Genomic DNA, 22,799 nt, shown 5'->3' with positions numbered 1-22,799 from the left:
TTCTCATTAGCTGAGTTGAGCAAGGCTGTATGTTTTTCCAGTTTCTATTATGTTTCTAGAGAGAGAAAAATGTTATTTTCAATGAGTAATTATAGATCTAATTAACAAAATGAAGAATTTGCTTAGTCATCATTAAAACTACAATCTAATTTGTGAGATCATCTGTAAGATTTCATTACTGTGAAATCATAAAATTTTCCATGATGCCTTGAGTTAGCTGAAACGAATCCTTCTCCATAGGGGAAAGTCCCTGGCCTTACCTTTTAAAATAATCTGTCTGTCTGGTGTTCATGGAGGGCACCCGGCTGGAATAAATATACCGAGCCAAAAGGAAAGGACTATGGCTGAAAGCACTGTGGTCTATAGGCTCTTCTGAGAATCGCCATAACCAAGCAGACCTCAGAGCTAGCTGAGCTGCGCAAGGAGGCTGTGCAGGTCTTTGGCTAACCTGGGGCCAGGTGCTGCAAGGCAGATGTCCCCACAGCCGTGATTCCAGCGTCCCTCTTCCCCAGACACAGCTCAGACCCACACTCCAACTTCAGCGAGGTTAGATTAGCGTCTCTGTGCCTAAAACTGGGTCAGTTACGGGTTCAGAGACAGTGTTAAAAGGCATCATAGTATTATCTAGCTAGGACTAAAAATATTTGCATCAAGAATTTTCAATAATGCTTCATTCTGGAAAGCTACGTTAATTAATACAGTATAATTGCTTTTAACTTAGATATGGGTTCACAGCACTCACAATGCCAGTGGGTATTTTACCATCTATGGAGGATGAAACTTTGCAATCAGATCATTTTAATTCAAGACTCAGCTTGGAGACACACAGACTATATGGGCTCGAACTGGCTATTTGGGGTTCCTGAGAAGAACAGAACTCACAGATGCAAATGGAGGTAAGAGCTTTCTCATCATCTAGATCTATGCACATAATTTGGATTATTTTTGAGGCTGACACCATATCTCTTGGCCTGCACTACCTGATGTGTTCAGTCTGTGAAACATGTAGAACTGCAAAAAAAACCTTAGTTAAAATAATCAGAAAATAAAACAGAGGGCAAGATTCCCTGCTGAAACAGTTTCTTTTCCTTTTGCCGTACCTCAGGTGCTATAAATCTCCTCCACCGTGACTTCTTGATACTGTTACTGTGCTAAGTGCTTCAGCTTGAAAATATGAAATACAGCTTAAAATGACACCATTTGCAGTGGCTCCGCAGGAATATATTCCTGCAGATAGAAAAAGCCTGTTGTGATTCTGAGCCCTGTCCCTCCTATGACGACCACCTTCTTTGATCATCCTCCTGCTACAACTTATTTACAGAAGCTGTCCATTTCTCAAATATCCCTGTCTAAACCTGCAAGCATGGTTAATGAAATGTACTACAAGCAGTAGCCTGCAGGAGAAGCTACGGGGTGTTTGGGTTTCTGTCGGGAAGGTACAGGGTTGTGTTAATTGGGTTATGACATTCCTTATCTCGCGTACACACATAAACAAACCAGCACGGCCAGGCACACAGAGTCTCTGCTTGGGAAAACGTTTCTTTCCCTGTGATTTTTGCAGAGCACAGTGCCACGAGCGTCGGCTGGCTGAGGCGGCAGGTGAGGCTGTGGCCAAGTCTGGTTCTGGCCAACGCTGCGAAGCACCTGCGGGAGCGAACCCAGGGCCCTGGTGTCAGTGCAATTAGAATAGGTGCTGTTCAGCCAGAGAGTGAATTCATCATCTGAAAGCATTTTAGTATCACTGTGGATTACAACTGCTGCCCGTGTCCTTATGTTAGCATCTTCCTGAAGAGATTTACTTTTGATTGCACAGGCTTTTTTCATTTCATAATGATAGCCCAGCCTTGAGAAAATTCAGGATTCTCTGAGGATATTGCAACTTAAGCATCCAAATGGCTTAAATCTTCTCCTGGAAAAGAGTTGCTAAGTCTCCTTTCTCCTCCCCACCTTTAGCTCCCAGTGCAGGAAGTTCTCTGACCTTTATTACTGGTAGAGGTTATATTGCCATTATGTTACCACCATGCAACTATCTAAATTAATGTAAAAAGAGCCAGTTACCTGCTTTTAAGTCTATTAGCAAATATTATTTCTTTATGGGTAACATGTAGTCGTTTATTTTCAGCCTAATATCTTTTTAAAAGTGTCATTTCACCCTCTTTTACTTCTTTAGTCGGTAAAATTTGTACTATAAGAAGCATTATACTCCAGAGCTTGCCATTTGTCTGAATGAGCAATTTGGTATCTGGCACATAGCACTTATTTCTGGTTTATTGATAAACACCTTTGTAATACACCTTAAGCATCAGTACTGACCATCTCAAAGCTACTGGAAGAACATCATCCGTACTGTTAGGGTCAAATCCATCCTTTCTCCTTCGAACAGAGAAACAAGGAGCCTCTTGTCTATTTAGGGTGTGTTAAAAAAGATTTGAGTCTGTTCTGCATCCACCTGGGAGAAAAACAGGAATTTATGCCACTGTCTTTGGACAAAGACTTCCACCTTTCTCTTCTTCAAATGGGAATAGTGTTTCTGCCTTCATTTCTTCTGCTTTCTGCTCTGCATTTTACTTCAGTAATGGAAATTTTTCATTAGTTCAGAAATCACTTTGGGGTTTCAGAAATTTGAGGATAACTTATGAATGTTATACTTATTTTACTTATTTATTAATCGGAACATTTTTATAATCTAATGTACTGGAGAACAAAATCATTAATATTTCTTTTTCCTTACAACCAGAACGCCATGATGCACTTATGTTGTGGGTGCATTAGATGAAGCCATGGAGTTACGAGGGATGAGATACCATCCGATCGATATTGAAACCTCTGTAATTAGAGCACACAAGAGCATCACAGAATGGTAAGAATTATATAACACCAGGGTCCTTGTATAAAGCTGAAGTATCTATAATGTCTGGGTTTTTTTCCTGAATATTGCAATTGATCCAGGAAATGGCCTGTCAGGATAGTCATAGGATTTATAACCCAGCTGTAAATATGTCCTTAGGATGAAAGTTTTCACAAACAGATTTAATCAGGAAGGACTCTTTTGTGCTAAGATCGCTCAGTATGTTTCTTTTTGTGTGTGTGATTTTAAGTACAAGTGAAGGATTAAACTTTTAGTTTGAGAGAGCCAAGCAGCTCTCAGGTATTTCAGTAGCTGTTTCTTGGAGTTTGAGATTTCTATTCTAGCCAGGAAAAGCAAACTGATGAGTCCAAGCTTTAGGAGTGTTATTATTAGAAGGAGTAAGCAAGCAAACATTTCAAGTAAATGAACACACTAATAAACTGTATTAGTGAACACACTGTTACTTTTGAATTGGTTATTAATAAATCAAGCAGTGATCACATCAAGGTCATAATGGAAATTGAAGCAGTAAATCAATGAGTTAATAATGATGTTGTCTTAATCAATGTATCACATCATCAAATGCACACAGCAGGTATCATTTCTTGAGGCTGACATGAGAACAAATTGCTTTTCATTATTCTTGCATCAGAAGACTGAGTCAGGTAGTTGTTTTGTTTTGATATAACCTCAGCTCAGCTCTTCTCCTTTCAACCAAAACGAACCTGTCGCAGCAACCAGAGCAATTTAGCAAGTATAAGACGTGACCCTCCATTTTTCTTCAATCCTGGCTGCAAAGGTGTGACCTGGAACAGTAAACTCAATAATGAAGCACAGTGACCAAACTAACTGGTTTCTTTAGTCAAAACACCTTGCTTTTTTCTTAAATATCTGGTAAAATTAAGGCAGTTAATTGCTTGGCTGACTGTAACTGAGGTTTACCTTATTGCTTGCCCCATACAGCATCGTCTCTGCTGGTACGGTCTTGTGCCAGCTAGCCATTACACGGGGTGGTGGATTCTGTGTCTTCATATAGACCAGTGTGAACATTTTAAGGATGCTGCAAAATTCTCATCGAAAATGTGTGAGATCAGTATCAGCAGTGGATGGAATGTTTTCAGATCAAGCTATTTAGGGACAGCCCTATTGTAAGATGGCCACAGATTCATAAATTGTTTTGTTCAGCAGTACCTGTTTGTCAGAGATTTGTGTGTCCTCAAAGTGTGAGCTCATGGGCAGTGAATGAAGTAGCCACATCACACTGCAGAAATGGTCATCATGGGTTTCAGTGGCCAAAAGGCTTAAATTATGTTCCTTTTTTCAAGACCACTTAGAGCACTTTGAGGATCCTTTTCCTTCCGTTATTATGGAAATCCTGAGTAGGATACTGGTAACTAAAAAGGGGTTGGGATAAGCTGGGAGAATGGAAGAAAAAGGCCACTGAATTTCTGCAAGGAGGTAGAAGTATATGCAAATAATTCTTAGTGCCTTAACTCTTTCCCAGTAGTTGGATGATGGTGTACAAGGCACATGAACAAGATTCGGAGAACATGCTGTACTATTACTGCCCTTTGTCCAAAGGCCAAAACTGAAAGTCTTCAGGGTTGTTTTTTCCTCAGAGAGATTGCTGATGAGTTAGATGTTTCTCTGGTGCTGTCCTTGCTGAAAACGGACACACAGTAGTTCAGAGCAACAACATCTGGTTTGCTCACAGTTCCGAACCTCTTCCTAGCCAGTGCTCTGCCTAGTATCTCTCTCAAGCCACCATCGTGGAGTTTTCATTCATAGTCCTAGTCCTGACTTTTCTCACTTAACTTCTCTTTCAACTTCTCTCAGAGACCCTCCTCTTGTCTTTGTGAAACACCTATTGACAAAATAATAGCCAGTTGAATCTTTCATTTTACATGTATGCCTTTCTTTGAGTGGGGACATGAGCCTCTTCTTGTTGGAGGCCGCTGACCCATTAAGGATTTAACTGCATCAATACCTATTGCAAACAAAAGGTACTGGGTATCAAGTCGATAGATTGTAAAAATAGCCTCAGCTTCCAAGAAACACATGCTCATTTTGTAACATTTACCACTGTTGAGGAAAGCAGTGACTTGTTGACTGACGTGATCCTGCTGTGCAACTTCCGTCACTGAGGATCAGATCTAAAAGGTCATGTAAAATCATTCTTGTCTCTTCAGAAATTTTAGCACAAAATCAACAACCTCTGACCGTGGACCTCCTGTGTCTCAATACATAGCAAGCAAAAGACTGGCACAGTCTGTTTTTATTGTGATGTGTAACTATACCAGCCATTTTTGAAACTGTTTTTAATACTGCAGAATATCTTGAGAAATAATGTATGTGTTTTAATTAAAGCACATTGTCGACTGAATTAAACTTCGCACCCTTGAAAGAGGAACAGAACATAGCTCTCTGGAATTTGCTAAGAAGTGGTTTTCTCTCTGCGTAATGACAAATAGGTAAAGCTACACAAGATAGTTGGAGAAGAAAACAATTATGGATCTCTTTCTCTGGAGGTGTTTCAACAACTTCCTTGCTTTTCCTGAAGCGTTTGGCGGGATGGAAGCAGGAGGAGGGGCCATTCCCAGCTCAGTGCATTGGCTGTATTGCATCTGTTGGGTGTGACTCTGTAATTCCTCGAGAAAGTGCAGTCTTCCTGGGTCCGTAGTTTTTTGTGGGTTTTTTTTATTCATGAGGGCTAGAAAGTTAATGTGTTCATAAGTGATCATACTGGCCAATGTATCTTCATCTCAACTGATGAGAACATAAAAGGCAGCATTTTTTTTTACTTACAGTGGTCAACTGTGAGTTGGAGTCATGGCACATGAAATTAGTTTTAAATTAAATCAAAACCTTCTTAGGAGTGTCGATAGCTCAAGGACTTAATAGAAGCTTATGAAGGTTTTGGAAATCAGCCTTCTGAACTCAGACAAACTAACTTCTCCTAAGTCATGTTTTAGGGACCTGCTCCTGAATCTTGCCATTAATTGCTTTCCCAAGTAACAAGCTAACAGTAGGTTTAAGGCATGATTTCAAGTGCTAACTTATATTTTAATAAAACCTTCCCAGGCTTCTTTGTTAAAATATATCTAATACTAATTTAGATGGTTTTACAGCAATCCATAAAAATTCTAGGACCTCTCTGGAGATGACCACCTGTGCAGACTGGTACTTCACTTTGTTAAAATTCAGCATCAATCAAAACTTGCTAGAATGTCTGTGAAAACAGAATAACAAATTAAAATTAATTTCATAGCAGCACTAAGTGAAAAGGAGCCTGCACAGCCTTGCTTTGGCTGCCCATTACTTTTCCAGATCAATAAGCACATAAGAATTCAATCACATGGTACTTTGGCAGGATCAGAAAATTAATTTTTTTTTAATAGTAGGTATTTTTCTCCTGAAAGACATTCTGTTAAGCATCAGCATAGAGCACATTTTCGTAGCTAACTTTTGGGCAAAGTCAGATATGTTTCCAAAGTTCAGGGATTTTCAGAATTGTCTTAGTAGACTAATACAGTGCACTTCTGTCTCAATCAAGCATTGACCTCAGGGTAAGTAGCTCTTTTTGAAGTTGGCTTATATACATAACATATTCTAGCTTTCAGGTGCTTATACTCAAGGCAGTTCTAGGAAATTATCCTCTGATTTGATAAGGTAAAGGAGAGTAAAGTACAAGGGTTGATGTACGAGTTACATGTGTAGAATATTATTATTTATACTCTGGAGTAAGTTAGAGGACGAAATAACCATCGTTGGTGTCTTAAACATCTGCAAGGAAGAATGAGCTTGCTCTTTGTGGATCCTCAGTCCTGCTGACAAGTCCCCTTGACAATCTCACCTGTTAATAAGGAATGTGAAAACTACTGTTCTCTTAAACCCAACAGAAATAAAACACAGCCAAAATAAAACAGATGGAACTAGTGCTTATTTCTGTATAAACCAATTGGTCCAGAAGAATCGCGGCTCTTCTGTGCTGAGCTCTGACCTGCCTGGACAGCAGCCGGCCCAGTCCAGAAGGCACGTAGCCATGTTAGCCTAGCACTGTGCCCATGAGGAAGCCCCCTCCCCCGGCACCTCTGGACAGCCTGCGGGATGCAATGTAAATGTTTCCGGGGCTCTGCACCCCTTCGCTAGGCAGAGTTTATCACAAAGATCTTTCACCTCAGATTATGTTCCTGCTGTTCCTTTTGGTGCCTCCTCTTTTAGCCTCCTTTGCTCTTCTGGGCTGCTCTTCAAAAACCCCCAGAGAAGACATGTCCGCCCTCACATTGCTCATGTGTCCCTTCATGAACACACCAGTGCTGTGACAGTTCTCTGGCTTCAGAGGGAGCTACACGTTATCTTACTACCTCCTTTTGTGATGGGCAAGGATTAGACTCCGGTTTCTGTAAAGTTTAGCCCAATAGTTAGTATTGCAGCAATATCGAAGTGAGAGCTGGTGGGGCTGTTCCTCTGCCTCTGCCTGCAGACACATTCTCTCTTGCTGCTTAGGCTTTGTGGTAGCATACAGAAGGAGCCCTAGGAGTTGAAACAAAAGGTAACCAAGGTGGAATGAAAAGGGTAAAAAATGAAATGAAGGGTAAAAAAAAACCCCACCACTGATATTATTTTTTCTTTGTTCCAGTGCTGTGTTTACCTGGACAAATTTATTGGTTGTTGTAGTTGAGCTGGATGGATCGGAGCAAGAAGCTTTGGACCTGGTTCCTTTGGTCACCAACGTGGTTCTGGAAGAACACTATCTGATTGTAGGGGTGGTGGTGGTTGTGGACATTGGTGTAATTCCTATCAACTCCCGTGGAGAGAAACAACGTATGCACCTACGAGATGGATTTTTGGCAGACCAGCTAGATCCCATCTATGTGGCCTACAACATGTAGTCTTGTACCTTAAAGCTTCCATGGACTTTACTATAGATGTATAAAATTTTTTGGTGTCCACTAAAAAAGTGCGCAGATAAGATGCTGACACTCATCAGAATGGAACTGTTTATATAACGACTTTTCAAAGCAGTCACGATTGGCGGGAAATAAAATGTGAAATGTTTTCTTTTACCACTAAATTTTAGAACAGAAGGACTATGGGGTAAGGCCCTTCAGTGTGTTGGAAAAGCCCATTTAAACTTTTTTTTTTTTGCTTATTGGACAATACTGCTTTTTGAGTAAATGTGGCTTTGTATTTTACATTAAGTAAGCTGAAGTAGATTTTTTTTTTTATTCTGCCCTCCAAATGGATTCTTTTGAAACAATTTGCATACTAATACAAATAATTGTTTTCTTCATTTGTTTTGATATGTCATAAAAAGCTGAAGAATACAGATCGGTTACTAACTTAAGCCATTTTAGATCCCACGTTAGCAAACTATGTAGTGGTACGAGGAGAATACCCAAAGTAGCACCTTTCAATTAGAAATCTTGCAGCTTTCTGTCAGAGATGCTGAAAGCCCAAAGGCCAAAGAGCCTTTGCTGTTAGCGTTAGAATGGAAAAAATTTATAAATAAGGTGTATTTCGGCAATGAACTTGCAAATATCTTTGTACTAAACTAAAAAGATAAAATAAGTTAACTACTTCTTCTGTAATTATGTACAAAACGTTTAATTTATTTTGATCTCTTTAGAAGTATAAAAGAGAAAAAACATTCAAGAATATTAAACTCTTGAAATGTTTGCTAATATAAAAACAAAGTGTTGTATTATCTTGAGTGGATAGTATCACATCAAATATATATATATGAAATATAAATTCACTAATGACAAAAGATTTTAAAGTTTAAAATGCAGTACTTGTCACTTGCATGGTGTCTCCCACTGTAGATAATCAAATGTTACTCACAAATTTTTTGGAAAAAAATAAAAAAGCAATCCTGGATTGCTAAGTATCCCTGTCGAAAAGAATCCTCTAGATACCAGCAAGTGGAATTATTGCTGCCTTTAAGGCAGTGAATGAATTTAAGACTAAAAATGCACTACAATAATTTTCTTTTCTTTGCCATGGAGGCAACAATAAATATTCGTGCTGGCATGTGCATACACTTGTTAGACTTAGAAAAGGCAGGTTGAGGAATAGCACTGTTGTCTAGCTGCAGAACTTTGTTGCACAATTTTTTTCATTGTTTTAGTTGGTGTTTTTATTGCTATAAAGAAAAGTTTTGGGGTTATTTGCACAGAGTTTTCGATTTGCCTCTCAGCTAGGACACATAGCTCGGTGGCCAATGCATCCAGTTTACATTTACAGGAAACGATTGTTTCGGTGGTCTTTAATTTATTCCTTAACAGAGAGGAGCGTACAGTCACTACAAGCGATTTGGCATGAATCGTGCATCTGCTAACTAGTCCCTAAACGCATTAAAACATCAGAGGAACCCATCTGCCTGTTTAGAGAACGGAGGAGTCCCGCGGTCTCCGATCTGAGGCCGTCACGGGAGAAGAGTAGGAAAACATGCATCACAGCTGCCTTCATTTTACTACCTTTGGATAAAAGAGAGGTTTGATTCCCCAGTTCTGTCGTCTTCCCCGCACTCTGCGCCCCTTTTTTTAAAACCTTCCCCTTCCTTCATGTGGTTGTAACTGAATTGACCTGTTTGTGATCGAGAGTGGGGTTTGCCAGCTGCAGTCCAAGAATGCTTTTCTTATTGTCCCGAACGATGTTCATGTGCTGGCTCTCATTACCGGATATGCATGACTAAGATTGTTGCAGGGCAAATGTAACCATGTTTATATCACGTATAAGGGAGTCTCAATGCTGGGTGTTTAAAATCTTTTTAAAAGGTAGGGAGGGACGTTTTAGTCTGCATGTACAGTATGGAGCATCTTCCCACGTCAGACGCATTTTCTTTCAGACCATCCTTTCCACCTTCACTGTCCTGTGAATAGCCCCATTCATGCTCTGCAGACCAGTCCTATAGTTTGTCAGATTCATTTTCTGCTCCCTAAAAAGAATAAAATCTGTTCTTAATGGCAAGTTGTTGTAAGGTTTCAGACAAGATGTTGATTGATTACAAACATAATTGCAGTGTGTGAACTAACTTGTGAAGTCCTGCTATCGCTGATCTCAGTACTGCAAAACAAATCTCGCTGTCGTTCAAAGCGTCACTTTAACCTTCACAAAGCCAACTTTGCATTTGTAGAGAATCAAAGAACTGCAATGCAGTTGTGAAACGCGGTTAATAACAGCTCTCTTCTGCAACCTGTCATCCGTGGTTGTTAAATCCTGAGTTAAGAGAAATGATAAACTGAGTTTCTGGTTTTGTTGTGCAAGCAAAAGGAAGGAAACATTTAAGCACCATCAGACTGAGCAATAAAGAAGGATTGTTCTGTATTAGAAACTGTACTGTAGATAAACCATTCATGAGAATGTATAAAATGTTTGTCTTGTGACCTTGTGCTTTTGGAGTCAGACAAAACCATGTAATCAACTTGATGCACATGCACAAAAAGAGAGGGTACACAATGAACATTTAAACACAAAACTAATCAAACAGGAGCAGATTCCTCATGGTGCTTGTTTATTATATATATTTAATCCTGCTTGACACTTTACCCAAGGGAAGACTGTCCCTTTTATCAGTTGAATGTTAGCAGCGTTATTTCATAGAGTGTGGTGACTGGTTAGAGAAATTCATGTAACTCAGCCAATCACAGTTTCAAACAAAAATTTTTATGTGCAAAGGACAGCAACCTTCTTGTATGTTAAACCACCAGTACGCTTTGTACATCTGTGATAACGCCTGTTTATATTCAAATGAACAAATAAAAGCTTTTATTTTGTTGCTCTGAAAATATCGGTTTCTTAATTAGTCATCTAAAATGGAGCTTCCGAGAGCTGCGGACGCTCAGTGGAGGAACATGGAGAGCTATACTGTAATTTTATTTTGTTTACCTCTCTTGTTGCATAATTTATTAGTACAAATCATTATACTTTTAACAATGTTTAAATACTGGTGTGGGCATTTATTGCTGAAAGACTTTCATATGGCAACAAATGTTTTTTGTGAAATGTTTTTTTAATTCTTTTTAATATATTCAAATATACTGTTCACATTTTTGCTGAAAGTGTAAAGATTATTGTAAGCTTGGTAACATTTTGTGAGAAGCAATAACAAGCATTAGTACTGTAAAACTCCTCAAATTTGTCACTTATCACTTTTGTTGCAAGGTCTTTCTACCGACATACTGCTAATCAGTCGCTGGAGCTTTCGGCCAGTGGAAATACATGGGTAACTGCTTGGTCACACGTGGGGCGGGAACCTCTGTATCGATTCAGAAGCTTTAGACAGCCAGATAAAACCCCTAGGCAATGGGATCTGCCTATTTCCATTGGCCTTTTCCAAAAATACCGTGATTTCAGAGCTGGCTGCCAGCTGCCGAGTAGCAGCATTCCCAGAGAAGAGGTTTGGCCATAGCTCTGATTTTCCAAATGTAATTTCAAACAGTGAAATTCTGAGTCCTCTTTTCTTTAGTAGCCCATCTGAGAAGTTCAGGGTATAAATCCCATCTCTAATGGCTTGAATTTCAGGTTACTCATCACAAAAGGTGAGGGCAGGTTACAGGACCCACAATTTTCCAGAGCAGAGTGTGCAACCCAAAAACTGGGAGGGAGAGGGCAAGTTAGGGGTGGCAGAAGGAAGAAGATGGCAGAAGAGTAGTAATTCCTGATTCTGTTTTACAAATCGTTTTCTTTAAAGAAAGGAAGTTTTTTGATGTTTTATGCTAATGGTGATGAGGACTTGTAAAAGGTCCAAATATTTCAAGTACACATTTTAAAAGTCATTTTGGCAAATGGTGGCTATAATACTGAAAAGCTGGTGAGGAATCTCAACAAAAAAACTTTTGTAGTAGGGTTAGAAGAATAATTTGATACACTATAAGAACAGTATAACTTATTTATTATCAGGTTGATACTAAAAAGGTGAGAACTGGAAAAAAAAGTTTAATAAAAGACCTTGCAGCTTTTTTTGTGTGTTTTTCAACACAAAAATTTGCTTCATTCACCATTATCTAAGGTGAGGAGGTGGGAGGGACATGCACAGAGAAGTTGTAGATGCCCATCCCTGGAAGTGTTCAAGGCCAGGTTGGATGAGGCTTTGAGCATCCTGATCTAGTGGAAGGTGTCCCTGCCCATGGCAGGGGGTTGGAACCAGATGATCTTCAAAGTCCATTCCAACTCAAACCATTGTATGATTAACAACAAATTCTCACCAGTCATCTCGTGAATGAAATCACAGGAGAGCCAGTTTTGGAGGAACTTCTGACTTTTTCCAACACAGCTTTTTGCAGTCAGCCCAAGCAGTCACAGACCCGTCTCTGTAACCTTGGGGATACAAATCCCTGCTGTGTTTTCAGCATAGGTTTTGGGGGTCTGGGCTGGGCCCTGGTGGGCCATGGCTGGACGGGCAGCATGGGGAGAGGTAAAGCCCAGAAAAATCATCCCGGTGGGAATTCTCCAGGGCAAGAACCAACCCTGATTATGAATTTTTTTCAGTTCTTCTCTTCCCTCCTCTTACAGCTCTTTGGATAGTGAAAAGAAAGAGAAAAGCAAACAAAGTGTTCTCAGCTATAATTATTTTTTTGTTCAAAGGATGAAAGTTTTTTTCATCTTGGGGCAAAGCCTTTTAACAGAAGAAGAGGCTTTTAACTGCTGTTTTAAGCCATAATAAAGTGACTATTAGAGATCACTCAATTTTGAGTATTTTCTAACAAAAAAACAGATTTTCTTAAATGAAAACTCTTGTTTCATTCATTCGTGCTCCCATTTCCAGTGGATCACATAAAAGGGTTGTAGCTGCTCTGTGAAAGCAGTGCGATTCCAATTTTGCTGTGCGTGCCTGTGGAAACGAGCGCGTTCATTGCACTTCACTTAGAGCTAATGGCACCATCTTCTTGTCCCGCACAAAAAAGCCAGCGCATCTGCAGGAGAGAGACTAAGTCAGGATGCAAAGTGTCAGTCTGAGTGAGACGTGACAAAGTGTAAACATCAGAGAAAACAACCAGCAATGCAGGTTACAGTTGGTCTCGTTGGCAGTTTGACTTAATTTCAGGTAAAATATATTTGTTCTATTTATCAGGTTTTGATTTGGAAATGCTGAGCCACTGGAACAATAATAATTAGAAGACATGTTGAGAGCACTTTCTTGGTGCAGACCTGCACTTCAAGTCATACTCTTTAAAAAAAAAAAAAAAAAAAAAAAAATCCCTGAGCCCACATTTGACTTTGGTTTTGAATATGGATCAACTCTATCTCAAAGGGAGAGCATTTTCACCGGGGTCCTTAAAGAGTGGCCGGAGTTACACAGTTTCCTCACTGTGCCTTTATAGTTCCCATTAGGAAGTACACAAGCATCTTGGATGGCTCTTCTGAATTTTGGCACCACCAGCCCGACTCAGCTGATGTGAAGCTAGTACCTGGCACCCCAGCTGATGTTGAAAGGCTGGGCTGGAGGAGCACTCCGATTCTGGTGTCCCCCACAGGGGACAAGCAAGGCGAAGAACCCTGTTTTGTGGCACCAATGGAGTCGCACACGACCTTTGAGGTTGAAGGGATGTGATCATGCGATGAACATGAGTTCAGTAAATGGTAAGAAACTGGGCTGAAATTTCCTTTAGGGCAGTGTTTCCTCCAACAAAAGCCTTCAGAGAACGTTCCCTGCCCTTTGTGCGTGCTTTTGCACAGGAGCATTCCTCCTCTGAACACAGGATGAAGCCAACCGAACCATGGTTTAAAAGATTGCTAAGAAAAATTTAAAAAGTAGACGATAAAAGAAAGTCACAGCAGAAAACAAAACAAAAAAAACCCACCACCAAAATCCCGTAGTTACTTCTTTGGATTTGGTTCTGCACGTCTTTTATACAGTCAGCCCTAGTGAAGTCATGTTAATAGATTACAGAGTTGGCCCGAGTAGAAGGTGCTCAAGAAAGTCCTGATGGGTGGCTCTAATCCTGCAGCTGAGCTACGCATCCAGCACAAGCAGAGTCCCCAGAGACTGCTGAGGTGCCCTAAAGTGACTTCATTAGAAAGATCTATGGTGCTGATGTGCAAAAGGACAGATTTCACCCGCCTACCAAATTGCCACCCTGTCTTCCTACTGCAGCTTCTGGATGGACAAATCAAAATGGTCCTTCTCTCCCTCCTCTGCCTCCTTCTCTGAGTGCTGACACATTTCTTTGAATTTCAGTCATAGCAGCTGCCGTTCAGTGAAGCTCCTCCAAGCTCCAGGAGCTCACAAGGCTTGGGTGCTCAGTCAGTCAACAAGCTGGAGGACTTCAAACCACCATAAAAATGTCACGATTTCTGCTCTGAGGCGCTGAGCAGTAACCTACAGGAACGACTTTTCAAATTCTTTTAAGTAAAGGTTGTCGCAGGACAGGAGATTCCAGACATGGCTTTGCTCCACCAAAGGGTGGTTGCAGTAGGTGGGAGAGATGGAAACACTCTGCCCAGGGAGGTCCTGACCAGAGATCAAGATCTGGTGAAGAACAGACAAATTCAGAACAAGGCTGTAAACAGGTTCTATCTCCGCAGCTCACTCTGTACGGAGAGCGTGGCCCCTCCTGGGAGCCTTGTGCTAAAACCAGAGGCTTTGGGCAGGGGCGCCGTGCCTTTATCGGCGGCAAGCAGGGGTCGGGGAAGGGGGTGGCACTGAGTGTTTCTGCGATGCAGTTGATGCTTATTACTGTCGATAGTTTCAAAGGGAGGGCCCCGCACAGGGCCGAGCGTGCGGTAGCTCAGAGCTGTCCTGGCTGGAGCCTGGGCTCCGGCTCAGCATCCAGCGCCAACTCCCAACAGCTCGGTTAGCGTGGAGCAACGTGCTCACTGCTGCGGCAGCTGCTGAAAGGAGGGAGCCCGGACTTAAACTGCCGCTGGCTCCAGTGGCCACAGGAAAAAAGTCACAAGCAATTGCATTACTGAGTTGCACATCTGTCCTTTCTTCAGGGGAAAAATAAAAGGCTTTCCAGCACTCGTGGTCTTTACAGACTTGTGAAAAGACAGGGAAAGGCTCTGTCACACAGTCAAGTGTTGTATCAGCCAAAGAAATTCTCTCTCCAGTGCGTAAGCCACGCATGGCAGGGTTTCTGGCCGTGGTTTTCCTTGGGGAAGGAGCCAGTGCTGCTCCGTGGTGGGGCTGAACTGCAGGGCAGGCAGCAGAAGAGCCCTGTGCCTGCGCCATGCTGCCGGCGCTGCCAGGGTTGGGATGCCTCGCCATGCTCCCTCCCGAGAGCGAGCCAGACCCACACAGCTCCGCGTGGAAACAGCTCTTGTTGCTCCTGAGGAGGACAGTTACGGGGTGCTCTGGTCAGCTGGGGCGCGCACAGGTGGCCCACACCAGACAAAACCCTCTCCTGATGACGGGGGCTTGGAGCGCTGCTGTGTGCAAGGAAGGCACCAATGCTCTTATTGCTTTTAATGAAGCCATTTTTCACCTTGAAGGCCCTGTTCCAAGCGCAGTGCTGTGGCCGAGCGTGGTGATTGCGTGGCTCAGCACTGGCACAGCACAGAGCCGGCTCCAGCATGCTCTTCCCATGGAAGCACGAGTAGAGAAGAGGCAGAGACCTCCCCTGGCAGCAAGCAGGGCCCTGAGCCACCTGCAGTAGCTGGATGCAGAAAAGACTTTTCTGATTAATCAGTGAATCATAGAATCATAGAATGGTTAGAGTTGGAAGGGACCTCAAAAATCATCTAGTTCCAACCCTCCTGCCATGGGCAGGGAAACCCTCCATTAGACCAGGTTGCCCGAAGCCTCATCCAACCTGGCCTTGAACACTTCCAGGGATGGGGCAGCCACAACTTCTCTGGGCAACCTGTTCCAGTGCCTCACCACCCTCAATGTAAAAAATTTCTTCCTTATATCCAATCTAAATCTGCCCTCTTTCAGTTTAAATCCATTGCTCTTGTCCTATCACTACAGGCCCTTGTAAGAAGTCCCTCTCCAGCTTTCCTGTAGGCCCCCTTTTAAGTACTGGAAGGCTGCGATAAGATCATCCCGGAGCCTTCTCTTCTCCAGGCTGAACAGCCCCAACTTTCTCAGCCTGTCTTCATAGCAGAGGGGCTCCAGCCCTCGGATCATCGAAGTAGTAACGAAGTAGTTAAAAATAAAATAGTGCTCTGGCTTTATTAATAAACATTGTTTTCTGCTGCATAAGTCCTTTTCCAAACACTATTTCCTATAACCAGCGTCACAGTGTCTTCTCTATGCAGAACTCAAGTTTATTTTTAGGCACCTCTCTGGGGCAAATCCTATTTCCATTGAAGCTTTACGCCAGCTTAGCTTTCGCTTCCAGGGAGTTAACAGAAACTCTTCGGTGGTTTTGTAAATAAACACGTCGCTCTATGTTTTAGCACGGCCGTTCTCTCTCTCACTTTCTCGGCCGTGCTTCTGTATTATCTTCAATTAGTCCCCTTTTATGTAAAAATTATCTGCAAAGCAGACTCTGTATTTAGTTCCAGCCCCTCCATTGCTGTTTGCCGTGCCTGAAGGCATCTTTCTGCACTTCACCATCTGCAGGGCCGTGGGGCCAGAGAGGTGCCAGGGCAGGAGGGGCAATTTAGAGTTAATTTTCTCTGGGTTCTCTTTCTGATTTTACAATTTTCAAACTTTAGCAACCCAGCACTTCTTTTTTTAAAGAGCATTACTCAGAGTGTAATGTGCTTTTGAGCCTTTTGGCATCTGGGTGTAGGTTTTATTAAGATAAAATATGACATTTTTTTCTGGGTTTTGGAAAGTTCAAGATAGTTTTTTTCCTTTTACATTTGCTATAAACATCTCACACTGAAAACCAAAAATACATTACTATTCTCACAAATGGATGGACTTTTCCACTTGCAATTGAATTTCCTTAACATGAAACAATGCAAGAAAGGCCTTTCTGATTTCAGTACGCCTCCCAATTTGCTTTCTGAAAGCATTCAGAAAGCACGTGTACAGATCGCGTATGTGCTTTCACTCAGTGAGGCTAAAATTGGCTGGGCAGCCCCTAACTACCGGTAACAAATCCCAAACATATTTCGCATACTCGGTCATTTAAGCTCTGGAAAGGCAAACAAGCCCTGAGCTGGGCAGCTCACTCCACCTAAAGGAAGCAGGAGGCAGAAACCACTGCTCCTGCTTATTAAAATCAAGTAATAGCCAGAGTTAAAACTATTAAATAATAATAAGAGTAACAATAATAATAATGTTAACAATAACAGCAATAACAATAATGATACAAAATAGGAAAAGCCAACAATAAAAAGCCAAATAATGCCTTTAAGACTGATGCTCCAGGAGCACTAAGATGCTCTGTCTGCAGGGTCAAAGATGCAGCAGCTCAGAGAAACAACTCCCATCCTGGTCAGGGAGCTCGAGGGCGATGCTGCTTCTTCCCAACCCTGCTTTGCTGGCTTGAGTCAGCATAAATGATTCATCTGCAACGCACACACGATGCTGGTTACTTGTATTTAACCGAGTTTCATCAGGACAAATGAATAACACAAGGTCCTTCACCTGGGTTGGGCCAATCCTAGGCACAAATACAAACTGGGCACAGAGTGGGTTGAGAGTAGCCCTGAAGAGAAGGATTTGGGGGTGTTTATAGATGAGAAGCTCAACATGAGCCGGCAGTGCGCTCATGCAGCCCAGAAGGCCAACCGCATCCTGGGATGTATCAAGAGAAGCGTGGTCAGCATGTCAAGAGAGGTGATTCTCCCTATTTACTCTGCTCTTGTGAGATCCCACCTTGAATACTGTGTCCAGTTCTGGTGTCCCCACCATAAGAGAGACATAGATCTGTTGGAGTGTGTTCAGAGGAGGGCCACAAAGATGATCCAGGGGCTGGAGCACCTCTGCTACAAGGACAGGTTGTGGGAGCTGGGATTGTTCAGCTTTGAAAAGAGAAGACGTCGGGGCAACCTAATAGCTGCCTTTCAATACCTGAAGGGAACCTACAGGAAGGCTGGGGAGGGACTTTTTACAAGAGTGTCCACTGATAGGACAAGGGGAAATGGGTTTAAGTTGAAGGAGAACAGATTTAGATTAGATCTTAGGAAGAAATTCTTCAGTACAAGAGTGGTAAGACTTTGGAATAAATTGCCCAGAGAAGATGTGGATGCCCCCTCCCTGGAGGTGTTCAAGGCTAAGTTGGACAGAGCCTTGAGTAGCCTGATCTAGTTGAGAGGCGTCCCTGCCCATGACAGGGAGGTTGGATTAGATGATCTATAAGGTCCCTTCCAGCCTATGCCATTCTATGATTCTATGATTCTATGAATAAAATTTGCACTCAGATAAAATGCTGTGACTCATGTAAGAACAGAAAAGTTTGGAAAGTAAAATATTGAGAGACTTCTTTATATATTTAAAATGTAAATGTAAATGTAAATGTAAATGTAAATGTAAAAAAATATAAATGTAAAATGGGGTCTTTAAATATTTAAAATGTAAATTTTTTCAAATTATTTTTTATTTTTTTCCCTGGGACTAGCAGGTCTTGCCAGGTCTTAATTCCCACAGGGAAATTCTTAATTGCCACAGAGAAGCTAAGTCCCACAGTGTCCCTCCTGCAGCCCCAAAGTCACGATGGGGCTCCACGACAACCTGTCCCTCCTGTGGCTTGTCCCCAAACAGCCCTTTCTCCTAGGATTGGCCACGGGACATGCCCCGCGGGCAGGAGCACCAGCATGGGCCCTCGGCTCCCTCGGGCACCTCACCAGCAGCCAGCAAGTCCCGACTTCGAAAGTGAAAGAGGGAGAGAGAGGGAGAGAGAGATGCTGCTTCTCAGGGCTGCATTGGTAAGAGAAACGCTGCCGTCCTCTCAGTCCCCCCAGATAAAATTCTTTATTAATAAAATACCCAACAGGCGTAGGCTCAGGGGTGGTGACCCGGTTAGGGAGGAGGCAGAATGGGGCCACCAGTGAGTGGAAGCACAGGGAGAAGGGGTCTGCGAGCTCCCACCCCAGCTGCCGGCAGGGAAGGACCTGGCATTAAAACCAGAACATGGTGGACACAGCCCTAGAAGGCTGAAAAGATTCACTCTTGGTGCTGAGAGCCATGTTAAAGGCTCAAGCCCTTGCGTGGATCTGCCAGCTCTCCTCGAACCAAGAGCAAGGTCCCCACGAGTTCAGGCACAGCTCCCCCCGCCCCAGCCCAGTCTTTCCATGTGAGGAAAAGTAAAAATATCAGCCTCACGTGTGCCCACCCAAGGACGTGAGGACAACTGGCCAAAATCAACACAGACACTTGCAGTGAGGGTTTTTTTTAAATACATTTATTAACCAATGTTAACACATTAAATGACTCTATATATTGCTAGTCAGAGCAGCTTACAAAATGCCAGAATGCATCATAAACTGGACAGCCACAATGAATAATTACAATGTGCATAGTGGCTAAGCTCAACACTTTAATATAGCTTTATGATTTGCAGAAAAATTAATTTTAAATCATGATTCCTAAAACAATCAATTGTAATTTTACCTAAAACTTATACAAAACCAGGCCACAATCTTTTTTTTTGTTGTTTTGTTTTTTTTTTTTCTTTAAAACACACAGTTTTCACGCTGTAGTAACTTGGAAATGTGCAACCGTGTCAACAGAGACAAAAAAGCCAAAGTAACACGAATCTTACTTTCATGCATCTATCAGTTAAATATTACATATTCTGGAATGATTTTACACCAAAAATATTTCCACAATAACTTGCTTTCATAGGGGTGGATCGAAGTTTTGGAACTTGTAAAGTAATCGAACAAGATTGATTTTTAGTTGTGAAGTGTTTTACAGTCACAACACAGAGGCGACAAAAGTTAATTACACATTTATCAGGCAATAATGTAGCTGTGGTAATACGAGTTACCATCTACTTACTATTTTTTTCCAATCAACTTACCACTTAATTTCTGCAACATATTGGGCATTATTTGGCAGTATCTAGTCAATTAACTTATATCACCACTGTAAGTAAAAAAGATCAGGATTTCAGTGGTAGTTCACAGAAGTCTTAGTTATATTTTCATCTTTACAATGACCCTGACAAATCCTAGAGAAAACTTTTTTAAAGGCTTTCCTCCTGATTCTTCAGCTTCCATCGTTCCATCATGTAATTGCTTTCAATAAATATCAAAGATCTAAATAAATATTTACAAATTATTCCTCTAACTTCTCAAAAAATAGCTGGATGATTAATGGGCATATGACTCAGTCTAAGACCAATCTTTGAAAGAAACTAAAATGCGGAGACACTTTAAAAGAAAAGCTATTTAAGTAAGCTTTACATCTATTTAAAAAATTGTCTCTGAACATGGATGCAATTCATATATCTATATATAAAACAAACAAAAAGAAAATCATTTTTCAACTATCGATCCATTCCTATTGGTAATGCTTCTTAATCCAGACATTCCGCAAAATACAGACTTTTTACAAATCACGGCATCTTTAATACAAGAAAATTAACATGCATTATTCTTCATTCTGAGTACAGTGATGGAGCTCATTATTAGGCAATGACCCATTACTACAAACATAACGGCTTCTGTGAAACTTAAGTGCTTTTTCTCCTTTTATTATCAAGTTACAATGGACCAGGTGACACCAGATCATAGGCAGTCAAATGACGTTGGATTGGGGAGGCTGAAGGGGGGGCGCAATAAAGAAATTTGTATGCCTCATAATTCCGTGTATGAATAAAGGTAGTTGGTTTTTTGTTGGTTTTTGGCTTTTCTTATTCTTGTTACAAGCACTCATGTTAGGACAAAGATGAAATGTGCAAACTTCAAAATTTAAATATTCATTTTTCTCTAAGATCCAGCTCAGTAAAAGATTACCCCAGTTCCCTGTGATTTTAAACTACAAGATCAAAGCTAATATTTTGTTATAAAAGTTATATATTGAAAAGAAATAATGAAAATAAAACACAGTTGGGAAATATTTAAGAAAAAATACGCAGGACTAGCACCTGCTGTGTCAACCCTGTTCCCTAAATTCAATCATGTACCCACTGGTATAACCAATAGATAATGCCTTTAAACAGTAAAATTAAGCTGAACAAAACCAGCTCAACAAGGTTAAGAAATAAATGTTACATCAAGGTAGTATGCTTCATTTTTCTGAAACAGTTCTATACTTCTTACATTCAGATCTAGTTTTTAAATGTTCCTTTTGTTAAACTCGCATGATTTTTTTTTAATTTTAGATCTGCTGTTTTTAAACATTAAAATCTCTGTAAAACCTAAAAATGTTTTAAAATTTGCTGAAAATGCAACAAATCCTCTAGTTTAAAATTACTTAAAGTAACCTGCTCCCACAGATGTTAAATTCATTTTGCCAACAAAATTTTGGAGGAGCATTAAACAGAAGACTGAAATTACTGTGCAAAATCTCTTTTACGAAAAGTGTTTAAAGGCTGGTGCAAAATGGGAAGCAAATTCTAAACAATTTTGGCTTCTTGGAAACAAAAACCGCTGTGTCTGAGAATAGCAATCATCGGGGTGGTTTTCTAGGGGAGGAACAACTCTTTCATCTTTTTCTGCGGCAGGTACGTTTGTGTTCAGCATGCCAGTGCTCCTGCTGACACTTGATGGAGCAGTAGGAAGTGTTCCAGCAGCAGTGGTACATGGCCTCCTCTTCACAGTTGTAGCACTGGAGAGAACAAACGAGACGAGATTACCACCCTTGCAGGATCCCTCCTTACCGATGCCCAAGTGCTCTCACCTGCTCGTGGGTGCACCAGCACATGCAGCGTATCCCTCCGATACTTCTCTTTTATTTACGCTTGGGGCATCCAAGCTTAGGATGGATGCAGGAGGGCATTTTTCACATGTGCTGAGTAAAGCAGCAATCTTTAGTAAACCTGCACAACGCTTCCATATTTTCCGGAGTCTGGATTATTGCTTTCGAGAAAAACATCTCCCATTTAAGAAAACTCATCTCAGGGCAGTGGCCTGACATTTTTCAGCCACACAACGCAGGAATCATCTTTTACCCTACATTTGCAAAGAGCATCCTGATCTATGTCTTAAAAGCTATGGTAAATCAATAGGCACTGCTGGTGTGAACAGGTTCTGTGCAAGCTTGAAAATCTGCGTTTCTGAGGTTTCTCTACAAGCCTGACCTGTCCAGAGGTTGCTGAGGAAGATCCTTTTGTGCTAGGAAAATCTCAAAAGTCACAATAATATTATTACCAGAGAAAAGAATAATTCATTACCGCGGGGTTTGTTATAGCCCCATAGGGTAGGTCTGCAAGGTGGCTACTGTTGTTGGGGATCATTGGCTGCTGCAATTTGGTGAAAACAAAACATTGTACTACACAAATGCTACTGATGAGCGAGAAATGCCTTTTCCTTCAAGTCTTCCAGAAACCAGAGAAGACCTGGCATACGCTGGATGGGCATATACATGGGCTCTTGCCCCTCGTCATGCCTGCCAGGATGGCACAAAACTCCTGAAAGAAGAGATGCTGCGCAGCCCAAGATTTCTGCAGAACTACCTGCATCTGGGGAGTGCTGCAGCAAAGAGGATTTCTACCCTGGAACATACAGAATGTTCTCAGTTTTTTGGTAGCTGGAAGAGCTACCTGGGAAATAGCCCCGTGGCCTCTGAGGAACCGAAAATCAACCGAGAATCAACGTGCTGGTCAACAAGGAGGTACGGCATCCCACTGGGCAATGAACTCTGTCTTCAGGTGGTTTCGTACCCCTTCAGGGAGTACTCCAAAAGCATTAACTATAATTCTGACAAAATCCTGTAAAGTAGGGTGGCATTGCTGCTAAAGGAGCCACTTACACTCAGCACCCTTGAAAGCCAGGTTCTAATGATCTCGGATTTGCCTTTCTGAATTCGGTCTGCTAAAAATCAGAGAGTATCTTTATGAATCCAGTCTGAAATGTATATTGCATGACGAGTAACAGAGGGAGAGATATCGCACAGTATGTGCAGGCTGCTACCAAACTACAGAATAACACACAATTTACTTTT

The 22,799-nt window shown here is 41.6% G+C and overlaps 2 protein-coding genes across 7 annotated transcripts in view; one reads left to right on the top strand and one right to left on the bottom strand.

The window, feature by feature from the left end:
- Positions 1-7,740, top strand: part of DIP2C (DIP2 acetate--CoA ligase C (putative)) — a 341,989-nt gene extending 334,249 nt beyond the window's left edge. Inside the window, 6 exon segments of the mRNA XM_086614512.1 lie at positions 722-772; positions 774-813; positions 816-896; positions 2,738-2,749; positions 2,752-2,860; positions 7,488-7,740. Of these exon segments, the coding sequence (XP_086470638.1) occupies positions 722-772; positions 774-813; positions 816-896; positions 2,738-2,749; positions 2,752-2,860; positions 7,488-7,740 (546 nt within the window).
- Positions 7,741-20,604: 12,864 nt separating this feature from the next.
- Positions 20,605-22,799, bottom strand: part of ZMYND11 (zinc finger MYND-type containing 11) — a 109,547-nt gene continuing 107,352 nt past the window's right edge. For all 6 annotated transcript variants that reach the window (XM_086614270.1, XM_086614269.1, XM_086614273.1 and 3 more), the window contains one exon: positions 20,605-21,464. In XM_086614270.1, coding sequence (XP_086470396.1) covers positions 21,342-21,464 — 123 coding nt within the window. In that variant the 3' untranslated portion in view covers positions 20,605-21,341. The remainder of the gene's footprint in view (positions 21,465-22,799) is intronic.

This window comes from Tauraco erythrolophus, chromosome 7 (genome assembly GCF_009769465.1).
Source record: "Tauraco erythrolophus isolate bTauEry1 chromosome 7, bTauEry1.pri, whole genome shotgun sequence".
Classification (NCBI taxonomy): domain Eukaryota; kingdom Metazoa; phylum Chordata; class Aves; order Musophagiformes; family Musophagidae; genus Tauraco; species Tauraco erythrolophus.
Note: the sequence above shows the minus strand (reverse complement) of the source record. Positions and strands in the feature narration are given on the sequence as shown.